The sequence below is a fragment of the Lathyrus oleraceus genome, chromosome 6, assembly GCF_024323335.1.
Source record: "Lathyrus oleraceus cultivar Zhongwan6 chromosome 6, CAAS_Psat_ZW6_1.0, whole genome shotgun sequence".
Classification (NCBI taxonomy): domain Eukaryota; kingdom Viridiplantae; phylum Streptophyta; class Magnoliopsida; order Fabales; family Fabaceae; genus Lathyrus; species Lathyrus oleraceus.
In genome coordinates this window covers 7286287-7310043 of record NC_066584.1, presented here as the reverse complement: position 1 = coordinate 7310043, position 23757 = coordinate 7286287, and the positions used below count along the sequence as shown (strand labels likewise).

The 23757-nt window shown below is 34.2% G+C and overlaps 2 protein-coding genes across 4 annotated transcripts; both read left to right on the top strand.

Annotated features, from left to right (window-relative positions):
• Window positions 1–210: 210 nt before the first annotated feature.
• Window positions 211–3478, top strand: LOC127092036 (probable 1-acyl-sn-glycerol-3-phosphate acyltransferase 4). Of its 3 annotated transcripts, XM_051030808.1 has the most exons (5): window positions 211–464; window positions 727–1269; window positions 1490–2093; window positions 2221–2351; window positions 2850–3478. In XM_051030808.1, the coding sequence occupies exons 2-5, from the start codon at window positions 1260–1262 to the stop codon at window positions 3296–3298; spliced, it is 1194 nt and encodes a 397-aa protein (XP_050886765.1). In that variant the 5' UTR covers window positions 211–464; window positions 727–1259; the 3' UTR covers window positions 3299–3478. The 3 variants fall into 3 exon arrangements, with proteins under 3 accessions (XP_050886765.1, XP_050886767.1, XP_050886766.1); XM_051030810.1 differs by lacking the exon at window positions 727–1269 and having other exon boundaries at window positions 212–464; XM_051030809.1 differs by lacking the exons at window positions 211–464; window positions 727–1269 and adding an exon at window positions 557–726.
• A 19134-nt stretch (window positions 3479–22612) lies between these two features.
• LOC127092035 (pathogenesis-related thaumatin-like protein 3.5) lies at window positions 22613–23757 on the top strand. Its single transcript, XM_051030807.1, has 2 exons — window positions 22613–22854; window positions 22963–23757. The coding sequence occupies exons 1-2, from the start codon at window positions 22797–22799 to the stop codon at window positions 23661–23663; spliced, it is 759 nt and encodes a 252-aa protein (XP_050886764.1). The 5' UTR covers window positions 22613–22796; the 3' UTR covers window positions 23664–23757.

Here is a 23757-nt window from a genome sequence, read left to right as displayed (position 1 = left end):
ATTTTTGACCAAAACTGAATAAATAAATAAATAAATAAAAGTCCCTCTTTGTAGACAGTGTCCTACTACTATAGGATACTTCCACAAAAAAGTAGCGATTGTAAGCACAATTTTGTTGAAAGTTTTAATAACAAAAAAAGAACAAAAAAACATGTTGGACCACAAAAGTACAAACAAGACAGAGGAATCAAGATCCCAAGTTGACCAAGAAACACAATGAATAGTACTACTGTAGATCTCAGTGAGGTTCACCGCTGGTGATTACAATCCCAATTTCTGATTCCGACGTAACCGAACCGAACCAAACTAAACAAAACTCCTGTTTCATTCATTTCATTACTCTCATTTTTCTTTCTCTCTTCGTTTCCAATCAAATTAACAAATATATATATACATATACAACAACAACCACAAAATAACACAGAAACATAAAACAAACAACAAAATAAATTATTTCTCTCAAGGTGAGTCGATCCTAATTACTCATCATCATTTTATTTTTATTCAATTATTCATTCATATATATTATTTTATTTTATTTTAACTTTTATTAATTTAAACTCGTTAGTTGCTCGATCTAACTCGCTTTTTTTTTGTCAACTTTCTGGTTTAATTTTTCGTATGCGTGAATTCAATTTCGTTTTTTTGTTTTGTTTTACGATTTTAGAGTGTGATACTAATTCAATTCAACATTCAGATTCAAATTTTCTGAATTACCGATTTCAGGTATTTTGATTTTGTGATTTACTCTACCAAGCTTCTTGAACAAGATTTCCGATTCTAAACGTGATTATTCGCTGATAAGTGCTGACTACTTTTCTTTTTCTAAATAGATTGGAATTTAGGGTTTCATTTTTCTAATCCACATGGTAGAATTTTGGGACTAACTATTATGTGCATTTTGTTTTTTTAGCTGAAATCATGAAGGTTTTGAGAATCATCTGTTAGCATTTTGATTTTTTAGCTGAATTTCTTTTTCTGATTTTTTTTTGTTGCCATTTTCTGCTTATGATGATGTTCTTGCTGCTACTGCATTTAATTTAATTAATTACAGTATTTATGCTTACTTGGAACATTAGGATTTCATGCACCTGTGGATCATGCTGCTACTGCATTTAACCAAAGTTTTAAATGATGGTCACAGTCGTTGTTGCGGTTGTGTAAAGGCTCTAGCAGTTTCGGTCGGTACAGGTGTTGTGACACTGATTGCAGTCGTCACAGTGTGATTTAACCACAATTTGTTCTTTCATAAAGACACAATGAATAACGGTACTGGCACCTGCTGATACCGTTTTATCACGGCCGTTTTTAAAAACCTTGCATTTGACTTATATAGAATGCATTTAGAACCAGGGGAACTTATTATGTTAGATTCCTCACTTCCCAATTCCCATTTAGCTTATTGTAAATAAGTGAGGATTTATTCTATTGCTGTTATAGTTGTCCAGAATATTGAGAATTACCTTAACATTGAAGTACCTTGTTGCAGAAGGGAGGTTTTTCAGCGGTTCGTTAAAGAAGATGGAAGTTTGCGCGCCTCTCAAATCCGATACTAGATTAAAGCACCGTCCTTTGACTGTTCTTAGGTTTATAAGGGGTGTGATATGCTTGGTGGTGTTTCTTTCAACAGCTTTCATGTGTTTAGTATATCTTTCGCCGCTTGCAGTTGTAGGATTGCGGCTTTTCAGCGTTCGTTATAGTAGGAAGGCAGTGTCATTCTTCTTTGGACTTTGGTTATCTATGTGGCCGTTTCTTTTCGAAAAGATAAACAAAACTAAAGTTGTGTTTTCTGGCGATAGTATTCCGATGAGGGAACGTGTGTTACTTATTGCCAATCACAGAACTGAGGTTGATTGGATGTACTTGTGGGATCTTGCGCTTCGAAAGGGAAGACTAGGATTTATAAAATATATCCTTAAGAGTAGCTTAATGAAATTGCCGATTTTCGGTTGGGGATTTCAGATTCTGGAATTCATTGCAGTGGAGAGGAAGTGGGAGATAGATGAGAAAATATTGCAACAAAATCTTTCAACATTTCAGGATCCCAAAGATCCTTTATGGCTATCTATTTTTCCTGAAGGAACCGATTATACGTAAATCCCTCTCACCTAGGATCTCGTATTTTCGTTTCCAAGTGTGATCATTATCATTGATAACATGATAAATTCATTTCAATACCATAAATTGTTTCATTTGATGTATGATTTGCTTTTTGTGTAGTGAGAAGAAGTGTAAAAGCGGTCAAAAGTTTGCTGCTGAAGTTGGGCTTCCGGTGCTGACGAATGTATTACTTCCAAAAACAAAGGGGTTTCACACTTGCTTGGAAGCTCTACGAGGCTCGTTGGACGCAGGTTTTTCTTACAAATCCTGTTCCTTTTATTTTCTATGTTACTCGTTCAATTCTGTGATAAGCTTAAAAAAATGTTAAGAGACATCATTTTGCTATTTGTCCCGAAAAGCAAAAGGTCCAATTATTCAGCCAAGAGCAGGTGACGGCTCGGTTTCTTGACACGACACTTAGAAGCAGCCATGCTTCATAGTGCAGTTATGTTAATTAAGACCAGAACATCCGTTTGCAACGGAAATTCAACCATATACCTTTGAGTGTATATGTTATATGCATTATGTTAATGCTCCATATTACTGCACGGGAAATTAATCTAAAATACCGAGTTTGAAATTTGAACTATCTGATCTTAATTCAACGACCACCGGTGTACTCAGCTCGTGAATGCATCAGATTTCGCCTGCATGATGCAATCCAACACTCCCTCATGTCTCTTATCTATTAAAAATTTGTTAAACTTTTAAGAATGTTAAATTAAACTTTGTTTCTCGATCACATGCAGTATACGACGTGACAATAGCATACAAGAATCAGTGTCCTTCCTTTCTGGACAACGTTTTTGGGCTCGATCCTTCAGAAGTACACATGCATATTCGGCGTATTCCTGTAGTTGAGATTCCAGTTTCTGAAACAAAAGCTGCTTCTTGGCTAATGAATGCATTCCAAATCAAGGACCAATTGCTCTCTGATTTCAAGATTCAAGGCCATTTCCCCAACCAACTTAATGAAGAGGGAATCTCGACCTTCAAGTGCCTTCTCACTTTGATCTTGATAGTTTCTTTTACTGCCTTGTTTACTTATTTTACATTTTTTTCTCATATCGGCTTCAAGTTGTATGTAGGTCTATCTTGTGCATATCTTTCTATTGCAACGCGCTTCAAAATTCAATTGTCGCCTTTAACAGATTATGTTCATGCATTCTATAACAACAAGAAACAAAAGAATGGATAGATAGATAGTGCTTTCAATTTTAAAGGTCAAATATACAATTTTGGTCTTGAACTTGATATTGAAGTGTACATTATTTGTTTAGATTGATTCTTTTCATAGTGTTTGTTTAGACAGTACCAGGAAATCAAATGTACAATATTACAAACTGGTATTTCTGTTGGAAATTGGTTTTTGATAGAATTATGAGTGATGTTATTTAGTAAAGAATGATCTGTGATATGAAGCACACGGATAATTATGTGTGAATTTATTAAAGGGTGGAACAACAATAAACTTTGCATATAGTGGAAAACACATTGTTGATGAAAAAAAGACAAACAGGATTTGTTGAAATTGTCTTTTAGTAAAGACAAGCATTTCCTTTAATACTGATTTTCATTGTAAACTGGAATTAGCAACTCTGGCTAGACTTAATTATGAGAATCCCTTCTCGGTGTAAAGCTTGATCAAATCCTTGGCACGACTTCAGATATCTATGAAAGGTGCTTGTTAATTTCATTATTTCCAACATGTTTTGGGCCGGCGAAGCGGCCAGCGAGACCGACCTAGTGCCAAAGGTCCAATCCAAAACATCCTCACATAAGATCGGTGGACATGTGGACACTCGCCAAAAAGTCACACACCAAGTCCGACCAACTTAATCACCATCAATCGTTGGATCCAATCCAACAATCTTCCACAATCCACACTGCGCCAATTGAAAGTGGGGTTTCGCCTCACTATACTGGAGATCAACAAAGCCGTATCAAGAAGTTTTGTATCGACATGTCATCAATCTTCTATTCCACACCGGAATAGTGGTACAATATATGAGAAACATTTTTTGATTCTCACGTTTTTCCATATTGAATTCATCAAATCCTATATGTTGCACCACCGCAACCGTTCTATCAATCGATTAGATTGACTATAATTTTCTCGACATATAATGGTAACATCCAAATTAACTTGGGTGACCTTCTATCACTGTTAGTTATGTGTTATATGTAACATCCAGATTAATTTGGGTGATCTTTTATCACTGTTAGTTATGTGTTCTTATGATTGTCAACAATTTTGTTAAAACTTGTATCACAACAACATGTTGAGCAAGATGTCGTGACATGTTGAGCAAAACATCTTTGCAGGTTTTGTTTTATTTCTTGGAAGACTTATTTTATTATGAGATATCTGAAGATTCTCTGAATATTCAGCTATCATATCTGACCGTTTAAGAAGGTTTTTTTTAGGAACTATTGTTTCGTTTCCAGTTGTGCACCTGTTTCATAAAAAGGGATGTTGTGACATTTTAAGGAAACATTATATCAAATTTGATTTGATTATGCAGAAGATTGTGTAGAATGGATGTCGAAAAATTTAAGGGAAACATTTGATTTGATTATGTAGAAGATTGTGCAGACTAGATGTCGAAACATTTAATGAGACATCAAATTTTATTTGTTTTGATTCTGTTAATTTTTTAGCCTGAAGCCCATGCTATTCTAGGGAAATTTAAAGAGTGATTCTAAACCTAAGAAGAGTATGAAGTTGCATTGGAAATTGTCATTGTTAGGGTTTAGTTGTCGTTGTTATTTGTGAGTCATTTTAGTATCACTTAGATACTTGAATTGGACTGAGTTTATTGAGTTGTAATTGTGAATCACTCATGAGCTTTTAAACAAGAGTGCATTATGTTTCATTGGAAGTGTGTCTTCTATTCTTTGACTTTTTTCTCCACTTGTTATCATTGTTGTGTGATTGAAGGAAAGTGAGAAGGGTCTCATATCTAGGATAGTCTTAGATAGAAATTCCACAAGTAGTGATTAATGAGAAGTTTGTGAAACCAGAGGTTGTTTAGAACTTCAAATACGGTTTTAGTGGATTTCCTTCCTGCCTTGGGTGTCCCCAGATGTAGGTGAATGTGCACCGAACTGAGTTAACAATTGACCTGTGATATTTATTTTCTGCTTTTTACACTGTAATTATTTATGGTGTGAAATATCCTGAACCTGGTGTCGTGACATCGTATACGACATATGTTATCTGCGTAATTGTTTCTGGTGTGACATGTCCTGATCCTGGTGTCGTGACATCGTATACGACATCTACTATCTGCTTACTATTATTGTTCTGTGAAGTCCTGATATTAGTGTCGTGACATCACATACAACATCTGATATCTGCATACCAGAATCTCAATTGGTATCAGAGCATGCACCCTGTTCTATTTTGGGTGAGCTCCAGGGAGATACTTTCTGGTACCATGGAAGGAGGATTTGTTAACAGACCACCCCATCTTAGATGACACCAACTATGACTATTGGAAGGCACGTATGGTGGTATTCCTAAAATCTATGGATCGTAAGACTTGGAAAGCTGTCATCAAGGGTTGGGAATATCCTGTTGTGAAAGACAAAGATGGGAAGGCTACTACTGACTTAAAGCCTGAAGAGGACTAGTCTAAGGAAGAATATGAACTGGCTCTTGGAAACTTTAAAGCTTTGAGTTAACTATTCAATGGAGTTGACAAAAACATATTTAGGTTAATAAACACATGTACTGTGGCAAAAAATGCATGGGAAATTATCAGAACCACCCATGAAGGCACATCTAAAGTGAAGATGTCTAGACTTCAGCTTCTCACTACCAAATTTGAGAATCTAAAGATGAAACATGATGAGAGTATTCATGATTTTAACATGAATGTTCTTGAAATAACAAATTCATCTAGTGCCTTGGGAGAGAAGATGTCAGAAGAAAAGTTGGTTAGAAAAATTCTCAGGTCCTTACCTAAGAAATTTGACATGAAGGTCACAACCATTGAAGAAGCCCAAGACATCAGCAACATGAGAGTAGATGAACTTGTTGGGTCACTCCAAACTTTTGAATTGGGTATTAGTGACATATTTGGAAAGAAGAACAAGAGCATAACTTTTGTATCCAACACTGAAAATGAAGAGGATCAATGTGACTTGGATACTGATGAAGGAATTTCTAATGCCATTGTGCTTCTTGGGAGGCAATTCAATAAGGCGTTGAAGAAAATGGATAGAAAGTCAAGACCTGATGTCAAGAACATGTCATTCGGCATCAGTAAGAACAATGATTCTCAGAGAAAAGCAAGAAAAGAAGAAAATCCCAATCAAGGAAAATGTATTCAGTGTCATGAATGTGAGGGTTATGGTCACATTAGAACAGAATGTTCCACGTATCTCAAGAAACAAAAGAAGGGCCCGTCTATTTCTTTGTCTGATGATTCTGAAGGTAAAACTAATGATGAAACTGCTAAGCATGTTACACCTTCCACTGGTCGATATGAATCTGATGAAGATTCTTGTGATGAGGATGTCTCTTATGAAGAATTGGTTGCTTCCTACAAAGAGCTTTGTGTCCGAAGTGAAGAGGTGTGTAAGACAAGAGAAGAGCAGAAGAGAATCATAGCTCAACTACAGACTAAAAAAGAGAAACTTTTATCTACTATCACTGATCTTGAAAATGAGGTAACTTTATTGTCTTCTAAACTTGAAAACATGACCAAATCCATAAGAATGTTGAACAATGAGTCTGATATGCTAGATAAAATTATTCAAGTTGGAAAAGGGGCTGGAAACTTAAAAGGTATAGGTTTTAATTACCAATATCAAAATAAACAAGGAAAAATCCACGTGACAAAATTTATTTCTCCAGAAAGGAATTATGAGCCCATGATGTTCGACCAAATGTTACAACATCCTGCCAGATATCAGGAAACTCAAACTAAAGTCAAGTTTTTGCCTTGGAAATGTCATTACTGTGGTAAATATGGACACGTAAATCCTTTTTTCTACAGACTGTATGGTTATCCAAAACATCCAACATATCCTAGGGCTAATCTTGTAATGATTAAAACTATAAAGGAGTGGAAACTTGAGGTTGTTGTCTCTAGTCTTATAACCCATACTTCTCTTAGAGCTTTATCTAGACAAGACTGGTACTTTGAAAATGGTTGCTCAAAACACATGACAGGGGTCAAGAAGTATTTGGTGGATATTAATTCTTATTCCACTAGTTTTGTCACGTTTGGTGATGGAGCTAAAGGTGAAACCAAAGGTATAAGAAAGATAGGTTGCACTGATCTTCCTAGACTAGATGATGTTCTGCTTGTGAAAGAAATGATTGCAAATCTCATCAGCATTAGTCAGTTATGTGATCAAGGTTTAAAAGTCAACTTCGCCAAGTCAGAATGTTTGGTTACAAATGAGAAGAATGATGTTCTGATGAGAGGAGTTAGGCCTAAATATAATTGTTATTTATGGATACCACAAGAAACTACTTGTTCTTCCACATGCCTAATGCCCAAGGAAGATGAAGTCAAGGTTGTGGCTCCTACTAAGAAAGGAAGGAATCACTTTCAAGTGACTCTGAGTATGATGTCGAACAGAATGGTCAAGACATCATGCCTCTAAAGAAAGTTGTTGGGAAAAAGGTCCCTGCTAATGTGCTTGAATTTCCCATTGACAACATCTCTTTTCACTCTGTTGAGAATGTTAAAAATTGGAAGTTTGTGTACAAAAGGAGGTAGTAAGTCTTATTGAGAATGCATAATTATTGAAGAGTGTTGCTGGGTTTGGTAAGTGTTATGAAATGCTAGTATACGAGTTCATTGTGATCATTCCTACAGACTGTGACAATAAGAAAAGTAAGGAGTACAAAAAAGTGTATGTGAGAGATAGATGTGTGGAGTTTTTTCTTGAGGCGATTAACAGGTTTATGGGAAGGTGTGAGGATGAGCAGGCTGAAATAGAAATAACTGATAACACTATTTACAAAGAAATCACTGCCAAACAAGTGTTACCATGGCCAAGAAAGGGCAAGCCATCAGTTATCAAGTTGAGTGTGAAGTATGTTGTGCTTCATAAGATAGGAGATGCCAATTGAACTCCTACAAATCATACCTCAAACAAAGCTACAGGTTTTGGTAAATTCATTTACATTGTTGGAACCAAAACCAAGTTTGATTTTGGGTCTTATGTCTTTGAGAAAACCCTGAAGCATGCTAGTACTTTTGTTGTGAAAATGCCTATTGCTTTTCCCTATCTAATTTGTAGAATAATTATGAGTCAGCACCCTGGGATCTTGATCAGTTCTGATGCAGCAAGTAAGAGGGAATCTCCTATATCCTTGCATTATAGGTTCTTTGCAGGGACTCATGTCCCAAACATTGTCATGACATCTGGTAAAGAAACTACCATCTCAACCTCAAAGGATAAGAATGCTGATGTAGATGTTGCTACTGAAATGAATGCCAGTTCTGACATCTGATATATTTTTCTCTACTCCTTATGTGGTGTTTGTCATTTTGTTTTGGCTACAAAGGGGGAGACTTAATGGTATGGTTATTTGGTATTTGCTCTTTTGTTTTGTTGCCATTGATGAATGTCTGTTTGATTTGTCATATTCTGGCTAAAAAGGGGGAGTAGATAGTGTATAGTTGTGCTAGTTGTGCTCTTGATTTTTTTTATTCTCTGTGTGAAGGATGTTTCTTTGAGGGGGAGTATGTTTCCTGTGTGACATGGGGAGCTGTTTATGTGTTGTTGATCATGACATTCAGGGGGAGTTTGATTTGTTTGTGCTTAGGTTGTTGTGTACTTATTGTAATGTCATACAAAATGTCTTGACATTTTATTTCAGAGAATTTTGTTTGTGCTTAGGCTATTGTGTACTTGTTGTGATGTCAGACAAAATGTATTGACATTTTGTTTCAGAGAATTCTGTTTGGGTATAGGCTATTGTATATGCTTGTTGTGATGTCAGACAGAATGTCTTGACATTTTGTTTCTGAAGGAGGCTTGGAGTGTGAGGGTTTATTTCTCTCTATGTGTTTTCCGTGAGGCTGAGTCTCCACTACTTATTTATGTTGTGTGTTCCTCTATCCTAGTGTTATACCAAGTGTTTGGTTGTTTGGTTTTTGTGCTTGTGATTATTATTGTTGTTTTATCTTTTCTACAGATATATGATGTAAATGTTGTTTTAGCCAAAATTTGCCAAAGGGGGAGATTGTTAGTTCTGTGTTTTATGATTGACAACAATTTTGTTAAAACTTGTATCACAACAAGATGTTGAGCAAGATGTCGTGACATGTTGATCAGACATCTTTGTAGGTTTTGTTTTACTTCTTGGAAGACTTATTTTATTATAAGATATCTAAAGATTCTCTGAATATTCAGCTATCATATTTGACTGTCCAAGAAGGGTTTTTTAGGAACTCTTGTTTCGTTTCCAGCTGTGCACTTATTTCATAAAAAGGGATGTTGAGACATTCTAAGGAAACATTAGATCTAGTTTGATTTGATTATGCAGAATATTATGCAGACTGGATGTCGAAACATTTAAGGAAACATTTGATTTGATTCTGTAAAAGATTGGGCAAACCGGATGTCGAAACATTTAATGAGACATCAAATTTAATTTGATTAGATTTTTTTAGATCTGCTGATTTTTTAGCCTGAAGCCCATGCTATTCTGGGGCTATTTAAAGGGTGATTCTAAACCTAAGAAGAGTATGAAGTTGAGTTGGAAATTGTCATTGTTAGGGTTTAGTTGTCGTTGTTAGATACTTGAATTGGACTGAGTTTATTGAGTTATAATTGTGAACCACTCATGAGCTTTTAAGTAAGAGTGCATTTTGTTTCATTGAAAGTGTATCTTCTATCCTTTGATTGTTTTTTTTTTCAGTTGTTATCACTGTTGTGTGATTGAATGAAAGTGAGAAGGGTCTCATATCTAGAAGAGTCTTAGATAGAAATTCCACGGGTAGTGATTAGGTGAGAAGTTTGTAAAACCAGAGGTTGTTTAGAACTTCAAACTAATACTATTATAGTGGATTTACTTCTTGGCTTGGATGCACCCAGATATAGGTGAAGGTGCACCAAACTAGGATAACAATTGACATGTGTTATTTATTTTCTGCTTTTTACACTGTAATTGTTTCTGGTGCGAAATGTCCTGAACCTGGTGTCGTGACATCGTATACGACATATGTTATCTACGTAACTATTTCTGGTGTGACATGTCCTGATCCTGGTGTCGTGGCATCGTACACGACATTTGTTATCTGCTTACTATTATTGTTGTGTTAAGTCATGATATTAGTTTCGTGACATCACATACGACATCTGATATATGTGTACCATAATTTCAATATGCTAGTCATGCGATTAGAATTGCCATGCCGATTTTAACCTTCACCATATTGCCACCTCTTATTGTCTCCTTGATTATCAGAGGATTATTTTGTCTGAAGGAATCGATCAAGAGATCTACAAAGAGAAGTTCCTCGGGATCAAAGATAAATGATGAAAAAAAGGAATAGAAATATGAAAGACCAATCTTACGGTTCTGAGATAAAGAAAAGGTGGAAAATATCCCCAATGAAGTGCTTTTGTTGGTGATAATGACCAAAGTTGGGAATCATGTAGTTCGACGGTTTTGATTGATGGGGAAAGTTCATGCTACATCATGTAAGTTGATCTCTTTAAGGAACTGAGATTAGGAAAAAAGATTATCAACCTACAAAGGCATAGATATGCAGGTGTTCAACGATTATATAACTCATCCTTGGGGTGGTGTTGAGTTAATAGTCTCTTTAGAAAAAGGAAAGGATGTAAGGGTTGTAGACGTGCAATTCTTGGTAGTCCTCTGGGAAAATGTTTAAAAATGCATCCTGGGAAGACCCTTCTTTTTAACACTTGACGTCGTCACTTCGACCATAAACCTAAACCTGAAGTACCACAACGTCTATGACAAACTAGTTACCATCGATGTCCCCCTATATGGAGTTTGCACAATATATCAAACATTGCTGAAAGATCCAACTGTAACAACCTTCCAACAACAAGGGCTGCCCCCTAACCAAATCCATGCACAAAGTGGACAATCTTCACAAATACATCATCCAATAGTAGGGGAAGCGGTGTGAGGCTCATCCTAAAAAACAAAGCAGGATTGGTAGTCGAAGTATCCATGTGTTTTGAATTACCCACTATCAACAATTAGGAGAAGTGCATAGCCTTAAATGTTGACTCCATCCCTAGCCTAAAAAGTGGGAGTAGAAGGAATCAAATTGTCCACAAATATAAAATTGGTCGTATCCCAAGTCTTGGGATATGCACAAACCAAAGACCCGTTGATGCAAAAGTACATCATTGTAACAAGAGACAAGCTTCCCATATTTAGATCTTATGAGACAGACTGCCATTCCCTGCAGTCAAAACTCTATGTAATCACGCATTTGAGTCTTAGCAGCTGTTTGATTGAGATGAACAGTTATGGTTTAAAATTGATAATTAAAAAATAAAATTAAATAAAATCTATTTTTTCTGAACCATGTGATTAGGATCAAATAACTTATAACTAAAAGCTTCATATAGAGGATTCAGTTTGCTTACGAGAATACACACATGCTACAAGAGTATAACATATGAGTAAATGTATTATTTAAACTTGCAAGCACAAGAACATCAGGTGTCCATCACTTCTTCATATAAGAGATGTTAGGAAAGTCCAACATTGAAATTCCATGGGTGAGTATGCAATCCTAGCGATTGACCCTGCCGTTGCCAATCTTGTAAAAAGAAGAGCATGTTCATATTCAATAATAGGAGGAATGCTTTATAAGAAAGGCGTGTCCACCCTTTTATTAAAATTCCTCGGAGAAGAAAAAGAGGATTCAACTACTAAACATTTGTTAATCACTTTATCGAGTTTCATCTCCCAATCCGTCTGTTATGCCTTACTGTTTGATAAACTTTGGTTGATTTAATCATGAAGACCACACTCAAAGAGTCAGACACACCCTCGTGATAAAAAGTATTTGTAGATTGATCATCTAATGTCAAGGAAAGAAGAGTCACCCTCCTTTTGGAGAGAGACAGTGGTCTTAATTTGGAGATCATAATAAAGTTTGAGTACATAATATCCAACAATCAGGCAGAGTACAATGCTCGCTAAGCCATACTACACATCTCCCTCGAGACGTCGACCAAAGAAGTAATAGTCAAATTTGATTTAGATTTGCTCATGTTGCAAGAGAAAGGGGAATATTAAGTCAAATATAGAGTTACGCAACAAAATCTGGAAAGCATAAATGCCATCATGGCTAAATTCAACAAGGAAGAAATTTTGTAGATGCCAAGGGAGCAGAGTTCGAAGGCGAACCTCCCATCTAAATTATTCAATTTCAAGGAAAGAGATTGCAATAAAACTATGATTCATGGAACGTTTTAAATCCCCATCGTCAATTTCAAAGTGAATATTATTGGGTTAATTGATAAAGAAGCATGAGCCGACAACTAAATGATGCCTATTACTAATTACATCATAATAGGGAAACTACTAGAGGATAGAAAAGAGGCATTAAGAATCTAAAGAAAGGCATGTTCATATTCCTAGATTTAAGATCTTCTCTATAAAATAGGGGCTTACCAACCCTTTATTGAAATGTTTAATAAAGGAAGATGTGAATGATGTTCTAGAGAAAGTCGACAAAGATCCTGCATGACAATATTTAGGAGGAAGAACAATGGCCGAAAAGGCCATAAGGGTCAATTACTTTTGGTTGACAATGAGACAAGAGACTACAAATAACGTTGATAAGTACTATAAATGTTATAGACATGCGGACGTACACATATCCATTCTAACCAAAATGAGTGATTATCCTCCCTCTGGTCGTTTTCCTGGTGGGAGATGGATATCTTAGGCCATTTCCCAACAACCCCTATAAAATTAAAGCACTTTATTATTGTTGTCTATTACTTTAAAAAGTGGATATTTAAACCTTTAGCAAAGGTAACAACTCACAACATCTTACACTTATTCAAAAAGAAACATTCTCACGTCGATCTAGAGATCAGTATGAACAACAATGGGACGCAATTCACAAATAAAGATATTATGAGGTTTGTTGGAGGGTTTATGTTTTATCCAACACTTTAACTCCTTGAAACACCCTTAGATAAATGGCCAAATAGATAAAGTGAGCAAAGTATTATTAAGGAGGGTCAGAAAAAGATTAGACAATACTAAAGGAAATTGGGCGGAAGATTTTCCCCTCATATATAGGCATATAGAATGATGCCTCATTCATCCACCAAGGAAAGACATTTCCATTATAACTAAGGTACTGGGGTCGTAATCTATGTCGAAATATGAAGGTTGAGTTTGAGAAGTTTTCACCTATTACTAAAAGGATAAAATAAAATAGGATGATGGCAAGAGCTTGACCTCTTAGAAGAATGTAGGGATTGGGCTGTGATGAGAGAGGTCGTAGTAAAACAGAAAATGACCTCAAACTATAATATGAGAATTTTCTTACGAGAGTTAAACCCCAAAGACATCATCCTAAGAAAAGCCTTCATTGAAAAGAAGAAAACTTTTGAGGGAAAACTAGCCCCTAATTGGGAGGGACCATATTAAATTATTTCCAGCACTGTAAAAGGGACGTATATTCTAGAGAAACAAGCCAAAGAACCAATCTCCAGAACTTAGAACACTACCAAACTGAAAATATTTTACAGTTAAATTTTAAAACAAGTTGTAATTCACATTATGATAAATACAAAGATCCATGGATTTACTTGTCTAAAAATTCTTTTTTCTAGTTTTTTCTACAAAAGGTCTAAAAAATGGCTTTTCCTACCTTATAAAGAAAGACAAAGGAAAATTCCAAAAACACCATTATGATTGTAACATCCCAACCTAATCACCTAAATGGAGTTTCAGTTATTTCACAAATTATTAAAATTAGATGAATAAAGGAAAAATGCATTTTTTATCATATAAGAGTAAGTGAGTCATTTCACAAGGATTAATGTATCATATTCCTTATAATATTAATTAGAAAAAATTACATTGGGGTCATTTAAGTTATTTAATTGTAATAAGTTGATCTTTTAAGTTTTTTTTTACAAGTCAGTCATTTAAGTTACCTAACGTCTACACCATTGCCCCTTTTTAAAGATTTCATTCCAAAAATGGTTATGTGACACTAACAGTACTGACATGGAATGAAACATTCAACCTATAATTGTGTCTCCCGAATAAAATCATGACATGTAACTTTTGAAGAGAGAGAGAAAAAAATAGGAAAATTATGAGTTTTCACCATTGTTCTATTATTATTAGGGTAATGCTAACTTGTGTCCCTGGGGCACAAGTTAAGAGATAAATATAGAAATAAATTCTTTGAAATTGTGTATTGAATTTATTAGAAAGTTATAATTAATAATTTTATTTATTTTTTCAATACAAATTTTCTATTTGTGGGTTTCTTAACATGTGTCTTTGGGGAACAAGTTAGCATTACCCTTATTATTATCTCTCATTGTTCTTCCATGGTGCCTTCAAAACTTTACAATATGAAATATTTTATTACATCCTTCATCAATCTATAATTTATACACCACCTAAATCGCACTCTAATTCTAATTAAATCTAGGGTTTTGACTTTAATTCAAATCGATCCACGAAGATGCAATTCAAATCAACGCAATCCTCATTTCGAGAGATTTAAGAAATCAGTATCAATAACCTCTAATGGAACCACCACTAACACTCAGCCTCTAATGAAACCACCACTAGCATCTGGCGAGGAAGGGGAGGTCGCGATGGCAGATCTGGCGAGTAAGGGGGTTCTGCATTTGTGATTTCAAACAACTTGTGAAGATAATAACTTATTGTAGCCGATGTTAATGACAACGAATAACTTTACATTTTTTCTAAGTTGCAACGATGAACAGATCTAAACATACTCAAAACAATTTTGGAGGAACAAAGCGACACACTTTTTCATTTTTATTTCTTATTTCTCAAACTAGTTTTAATAAAACTATTGTTTAGCAAATGTGTTTTTAGACAAACTAGCTTAGACCGTTGTCTAATCTATATAATGTTGTGATTAATGCTCCTAATTTCTAACATATGATAATTTTGAATCAATATCCATCTACTGGTTAATGTAATGAACTAGTATATAACATCACAATATTGTAGTTGTATGAGAAAATGAAAGAAATTAATTTGAAAGCTTGTGAAATTTGATTTGAATACTGTGTTCAAAAGAGTGTTATGCTAACTTTTTGTGTGCAGTAATGCAAAGTCATTTGTTGCAAATCTTTAAAAAAATCATATTTATAAGGACATTTCTCTTGAATAGTACTGTTATTTCTACTCGGTGTTTCGGTCATGTGGTACTAAGGATACAATTCTAGGAATTTAATGGAGAAGAAAGTGATTTTGTTTAATTGCTTACAATTAGATAAAAAACAATTACATGTCATTAATGTTATAGCTAATTCAACAACGATAATGTCAGATATGCATTTTTTGAACATAATCTTTAAAAATGGCAACATTGTAGATGTTACGTAATTTAAAAAATTTTAAAGAACCAACTTGTTCCAATTAAATAACTTAAAGGATCTTGGTATAATTTTGCCTATTAATTATTAGGCTTTAACAATTTTTGGTCCATTTAAATTAATATTAAGAGAAAATAACGTGTGAAATTTCCGTACTTCAGACAAACTAGTCAATTTATGTTGAAGTATATTTTATTCATTTTACAAACTATATGATATTTCAAGTCAAATAAGATTAATGGAAATCTATGAAAAAATCATTAAGACCCTAAACCATGAATTAGGAATAACTGATCAATTTAGTAATTTTGATTAGGTGTGAGGGGTATTTTGATCTTTTGTGTATATATATATATATATATATATATATATATATATATATATATATATATATATATATATATATATATATATATATATATATATATATATATATATATATATATATATATATATATATATATATATATATATATATATATATATATATATATATATATATATATATATATATATATATATATATATATATATATATATATATATATATATATATATATATATATATATATATATATATATATATATATATATATATATATATATATATATATATATATATATATATATATATATACCCTTGCCATTCAAATTCAAAACTTTTCTCTTTAAATTGAGAGAGATACACCATCGCAATTTAGTATTTTTCAATATTTCAAATAAATGACAAAATAGTCAATTTATCTTAAAGTACATTTGAATCATTTTATAAATACTATATGATATTTCAAGTCAAGTAAGATTAATAATTTTTTAAAAATCATTAAGCCCTTAAACCATGAATTAGGAGTAAAGAATCAATTTAGTAATTTTGATTAAGTGTGAGGGGTATTTTGGTCTTTTGGATTTGAGATATATATACACCATCATAATTTAAATTTAGAACTTTTCCTTTTAAATTGAGATAGATACATGTTTGGGAGATGAATAAATCAAGATAAAGCTCTTAAACTACCATTTTCATCCATCCTAGGGTCATAGGGTCATGCAATGCAAAATCCTTTTCTTTTTCTTCACACTTCCATCTCTAAACTAATTTAACTTAACGCTAACCACCATATTCATCATTGCAACAAGATTGAGCATTGAAAATTAGAATGGGAGGAGAAAGGGCTGCAACATCAATTGCATGTCCATGGTAGGATGGAAAAACAAGCTTGGATGGATTTCATGGAGCAAATAGGAGAGAATCATCATTGTTTTGATAAAACTAGAGTTGGAGTTTGATTATGAACCAAACATTATGCATGCATAATGATGTTAGAATAATCTTTTTATATGATGAATATACACATTACATGTTTGATGTTTTAACCATTAGAAAAATGAAAGATAGAGTTTATGTGTATAATGTAGTTTATGATTTGTGTATGTGTAGTTACACTTCATCATATTTAGAAATAAAAGAAGGTGGTCATTAGCGATACAAGAATCAATTATTTATATTGGATAGTAAATAAGTTTAACAATGTGTGAGGTAAAACCGCGAAGATAGGCAAATAGAAAAAAATATTTGTTTATGACTTATATGTTTCACTTCACTGCAAAATAAATATCTTTGAGTTCACTCATGCTCAAGGCTATTTAGAAATAAAATTAACAAGATATTGTATTATGTGTTACAACTATGTATGTGTATGAGAATGATAAGCACATTGTAAACGGTAAATCTGGATAAATTGAGTTCTAGTGTAAAAGAAAGTTTTGGGTGCTTGGTTAGTAAATGAGCTTAACGTAGACTTATATAATTTATCTTGATTGTTTTATCTAATTCTGATTTTATAGGACTATTCCTATAGTTTTATTATTAAATATGGTACATTATCTTTTATTTTTCTTTGAGAGTTCATTGAGATCATATTATCTCATCCCACTATGTTGATTATTTTTCAGGTGTATGTTTTTTCTTCCATGTCACCGGAGTCGGATCACAACCGAGTCTAAATTTAGAATTTTATGGTATGATTATGATTTCAAAATTATTGGAATGTAATAGATAATCTACATCTTTTTTAATTGATAAGCCTCTCTAAGTTATATAATTATTGAAAGAAAAAAATAGTGAAATTTGAGCTCCATTTTAAGAAATGTTTGCATAAAATGAGGAGTGTCCAATTTTATTTCACTTGAAAAGGGCGTGATAATGATGATCCGTGGACCTCACCCGAATCAGTTAACCACCTCGAGATGAACAGCCCCGCCAAACGATCCACCATTTCTCGAAATTATAAAGCTGAGGAAAGAGGTTTGAGTGCGGGCACACTTGTCTGAAAATGCCCTCAAAAGCATATACACACAAATATATAAACATAAACACTTAAAATGGGGGAGAAATACAAAAGAGGTATATAAAATTATAATCTGGACCATGTCCACGACATCATGTTCAATCAGTACCTTTGTGGATTGAGGATCGTGAAGTGAAACACTTGAGAGGTAAGGAGATTGTTTCAATGAAGATAGTGTGGTGAGGATCTGCTGGTGGGAGTGTGACGTGGGAGTTCGAGTGTTGGATGAAAGAATCTTATCTAGAATTTTTTTTCTTCATATAATTTTTTAGGGCAAATATTCTATAAGTGGGGAAGAGTTGTAATACCCCGATGTTTCGTATTTATATTTTTAATTTAATTAAATTTGACATTATTTAATTGTTGGTATATTTGATTATTTTTTAGGGGTTTATGGGGAGTAATGTGAATTAATTAGAATGTTGGCTAATTTTAATTAATTAAAATAATGAGAAAAATAGGAATATTAAGAGTTTGGATGTAAAATAGAATTAATAGAAATATAGTGTTAAATGGTGAGAGAATAAGATTAAATTGGGTCATAGAGTAATAATTAAAATTATGGATTAGGTTAAATAAATAGTAAGGATTTATGGAGATGAGGGTTTCGCAGTACGTGCCTTTGGAGGCTTTAGAGAGAAAAGAATAATTTTTGAGAGAAGGGCAATCAAAGGTTTTGAGAGAAGAAGAACACAATAACCTAAAACTTACTTTGCTGGAAAATTAAGGTAAGGGGGAAAATTATCCTAATAATAAGTGTCAAATGCATGAAGGGTAATGATGGACCCTTATCCCCTCTAGGTTTTCTTCCTTTCTTTCTATTGATTGATAATTGTATGCCATTGATACAAATTGGTGATTGATCTATGATGATTATTGATATTAACCTGAATTTCGTGTACGATAATTGTGCTAATTGTTGTTCATGATGATTTTCCATGAATATGATTGTTGTTGTCGAAAGTGATGAGTTTTGATTTCATGAACGTAATTTTGAATATGTGAGTAATTGACGAATTAAGATGTTAATTAGTGTGAAATTAACATGTTAAATATGATATAATTATTTTTGGATCGATTATGTGAGTTTGGGTGTGTTGGGGTGAAATTTGAAGCTTTAGAAGTGCTCCAATGGCAAAAAAATGCATTATACGTTCTGCCCATAGGTGACGACTATCACCTGCGTGACAAGCAGCCCGTCAGCATGCTTTGTGAAGCTGACGCCCGTCAACAGGATGATGGGCAACCCGTCATGGTTTCCAGATGGGTGATGGGCGAGGGGAAAGGGTGACGGGAAGTTCGTCAACCCAATGACGGCCGTCATGGCCGGGAAGCCATCGTCAGGGTTTGGCTGGACCAACTTTGGGCCGCCGAATCAATTTTTTGTGTTGTTTCTGAATCCGATAATTATTGGATGTTTTTTTATGGTGTTTGATGTGTTGGTGAGCAAATATATGTACTCTAAAATTTATCGAATAGTTATACGATTTATATTGGTGAATTATTATTATGCAAAAATATTAATATGCTCTGTGAATATATATGTTGTTGTTATGTGTTTGTAAATTATGCAATGATGAGTTATAATATAAGCATGAATATGTTATGTCGTGTTGGTGGCCTTATTTGGCGTATTTGTGCATTTGTCATGCATCATTTGTGTACAAACCTCGATTTCGTGGTGTGCTCTGGTCCAATGGTGGAATCGGGAGTGAGTAGTTGATTCCCATATGATGGGAATACTGAAGTGTTGCTAATTCAATGGTGAGTAATTCAGTAACGATTTTGGTGTGCTTTAATTCAATGGTGGGAATCGTTGGCGAGTAGCTGCATTCCGTAAATGGAAATCAATGAAGCTTTGTTCATTCTATGGTGACAAATGAATAGTGATTTAATGTACTCTGGTCCAGTGGTGGGATCGAGAGCGCTTATGGATGAATATCAGTAATATATCTCTGATGTTCAAAGAGTTGGTACTGCATTTGCATTTAGAGTCGAGTTGAGGATACATTTGCATATATACCTGCATTTGTGATCGAATTATCATTATGATTGTTTGATGTTGTAAATGAACATGTGATTGTTTGGTAATGTGTGTGAATGATGAATATGGGTGTCATTATGTGATGATTATGTGTTGGTGATTGTGTTTATGTGATACTACCCGTGCTATGTTTTGCACCGTTAATTTATTTGAGTGTATTCTAACCCATTTATGTTTGTTGTTGCGCTTGTGCTCCTCTGGGGTACAGACGATCAAGTGCAAGAATGGATGCTTAATGCTAGAGGATGACGTTTTGCCTCTTTAGTTATTTATCGTTTGGGTTGTTCTATGTGTTCTTTTGTTGTATGTCTTATTTCTTTTGAGGATTGGCGAACCACTGTCTCATTTATTGTTGTTGAGATTTATATGTTATACTAATTGGTTTTCCACTTCTTATTTCTAAAAGTTTTATTTGTGGTACTTTTATGCTATGGTGAAACATGCATGACACTCTATTTGTTGAGGTATATTAAATTATTTAATTAAATATTGAGTCGGGGAAATAGGATGTTACACCAATTACTTAAGATCAAAGTAAATCAAATGAGTACCCAAGTATACTTCATCAATCCAGGGGTATAATTCACACGGACACTTCTCCATCAACGACCCTAAATAATATATTTAATAAATTCTATCATTATACCTATTCACATAACAAGAAGTCTTAGTTCGAGAAAGGTAACCCCGCCTACCCATCCGCCCACTTTGTACAAAAGGGTTCGAAGATTAGAATCTAAAAATATAATTAATCTACTATATTGAAACGTCTCTCCCCATTCGATCTATGGTTGGGGTGGGGGATTATAGGCAATTAACACCCCCAAAATGAGAAGCTTACTCTACTATAAAGGGAAATACATAACAAAACAATAAATAACCGAGCAACAACCTGAAACTTATTCGTAAAAGAAAATTGCAGATATTCGAAAATGAAATAAAGCACTTGTTCAAATATGGAAGAAAACACCTCATAAGAGATAATGCCTGCCAAAAATAGTGAGAGTGAAGGAAGAAAGTAAAATAAGATAAATAGACATTTTACTCTTATTTATACCCTTCAAATGGGGACTAGAAGACAAAAGGAGAAAATATCTAAGGGGTGAAATTCAAAGGATCCTCAAGACTCTGCACACACTAGTAAACTTGTTCATGTAATTAGGGACTACATCATCAAAGTCGTAATGCCAGCTACGATTTCCATGTAACAATCATGACACGCCTATTCGTGAACTATCACCCTACGAATTGTAATCTCCACGTGGTAAGAAAGAAGAAGAACAAAGCTAATAAAGTCACATCATAATATGACAGTAACAAAGTGAAGAATACAAAAAGCAAACAGGGTAAAGTCTGATGCGCACAATGGAAGACAATTTAAACTATAAGTCATATTCCTACCAAGTCAGGTCATGCTTGAAAGCTATTGTTCTGGTTTGGTCTGACACTCACTTTATAAAGGCCCAATAAGAAAAAAAGTTTGAATAATGAAAGGCTCAAATTCTCCTTGAAGCAATATGGGTCTTCGATCAAGGGAAAAAGACATTTTAGAATATTTGACCCATTGACAAGTGCCTCCCCATATAAGGTTCTAGGGACTAAAACCTTATTATAAGGGTTTAGTGAAGACCCCAAATTCATGTACACATTATTGTAACATTAAAAACCTTTCACTTTCGACAATCACTGGCCTAGGTGTCAGAGTGTTTGCAAGCACCTCCACTCATTAGGTTGAAGCAACATGAGATAAACTATCCACAAGAGTTTGCCATCTAACCCAGATTCATCACCTCGATTGTAAACTTCGTCAGTCTTTTCAAAATCATGATCAAAAGCTTCTTCAAGTTAGGAATCATTAACATTCACAATCATAATTAAACTATTGTGAAAATTAATCTTTAGAATTGAAACTAATTAGAATAATAGAATAATGACTTTAATTGTTCAAATGTTTAACCAGCTTTTTGTGCCCACAAATAGAATGTCGTATGCAAGTTGTAGATGAAAAATTATGAATTATGAACTATCACCAACCTTTTAACCCTCAAATAAATTAGTCTTATCCAAAAAATTTATCATCCCACCCATCATCTATTACCTATAGAAAAAAAGATGATAATAAATAATTTTACCATAAATGATACATTATTCCTAAGGGTGATAAATTGGGTTTATCCGTGGTATTCATTCTATTTTTAAAACTTTAAAACTTTATAAATGCAGTATCCATCACATCCACTCCACCCACTCTTTTTTTAGATGAACTATCTGTTTTTTTTCTGATTTTTTTTACCGGACGTACTTAAACAAAAACGTTTTTTTTTGTCATTTCTCCTCTTTCTCCTATTTTAAAACAACACGTTTAATAATCAAAGTATCATTAAAACTAAGGATACCAAATCAAATAATTATAAATCAGATACAGCTCCGTACAAGGCAAGTAAAAAAACAAGTCCAAACAAAGCATGGAAAGCAAGCAAGAAACAAACAAGGCATGCAATCGTTGTGAATAGAAGACACTTCCCATCAAAAGATGACCCACATTTCTATATTTCTCACATAAAGATAGTCTACATTTATTTAACCAAAGTTTCTTTTTCTCCATTTACTTAACCAAAGTTACTACTATAAATTCAGTTCCATATTGCCCCATACTTTCAAGTTTCAACCCCTCACTCTAATCTTTCTTTCATCCTAACTTCTCAACCGTCGTTCTTTCCTTTCAAATCATGGCTCTAAATTCAAACTCAAAACCCTTTCTTCTCTTCAACATGATCTTACAATTAGGTAAACAACATTATAATTTTTTTTTTATTTTGTAAATAACTTAACTTTTTTTTTTGTTTCCGTACTTTAAATAATTTATATATGCAAGAATACATATATTTCTTGCAGGTTATTTAGCATCTGCTGCTGTGTTTACCATACAAAATCAATGCAGTTACACAATTTGGCCGGGAACACTTTCCGGCAACGGCGCAGCCGTTCTCGGTAAAGGTGGTTTTTCGTTAGCCCCCGGTGCAATCGTTAACCTAACTGCACCGTCGGGCTGGTCCGGACGTTTCTGGGCTCGGACCGGTTGTAAATTCGACGGTGCAGGCAATGGACGATGTATCACCGGAAATTGTCTCGGTGGACTAAATTGCATAGGAGGAGGTACTCCACCAGTGACATTGGCGGAATTCACTATCGGATCAGCCGGAAACGGCGGTAAGGATTTCTACGACGTGAGTCTGGTGGACGGTTACAATGTGGGAATGGGCATATGGGCAAACGGAGGAACCGGTGACTGTCAATACGCGGGGTGTGTTGCGGATTTGAATGGTAATTGTCCGACGGAACTTAGGGTGAGTGGCGGTGGTGGCTCCGGGTCGGTTGTGGCGTGTAAGAGCGCGTGTTTGGCGTTTAATACGGAGGAATTTTGTTGCACCGGTGAACACTCGACGCCGGAGACATGTTCGCCGACACGTTACTCGGAGATATTTAAGAAAGCGTGTCCAACTGCATACAGTTATGCTTATGATGATGCTTCAAGCACTTGCACATGTTCTGGTTCTAGATACCTTATCACGTTTTGCCCTAGAGGATCATCGTGATCAATAGTCTTGTTAGTGTGATAAATGTTTTTTTTTTATTATGAAAAGTGTGACAACTTTTTTACTATGATTATGATTTCTTTGTCTTTGATTA

Bases quoted from the DNA above. Each gene is read 5' to 3' on its own strand.
- LOC127092036 (XM_051030808.1), top strand. The intron at 2,094-2,220 runs GTAAATCCCTCT...CTTTTTGTGTAG, and splicing joins CCTGAAGGAACCGATTATAC to TGAGAAGAAGTGTAAAAGCG. The intron at 2,352-2,849 runs GTTTTTCTTACA...GATCACATGCAG, and splicing joins ACGAGGCTCGTTGGACGCAG to TATACGACGTGACAATAGCA.
- LOC127092035 (XM_051030807.1), top strand. From the start codon at position 22,797: ATGGCTCTAAATTCAAACTCAAAACCCTTTCTTCTCTTCAACATGATC. The intron at 22,855-22,962 runs GTAAACAACATT...TATTTCTTGCAG, and splicing joins CAACATGATCTTACAATTAG to GTTATTTAGCATCTGCTGCT.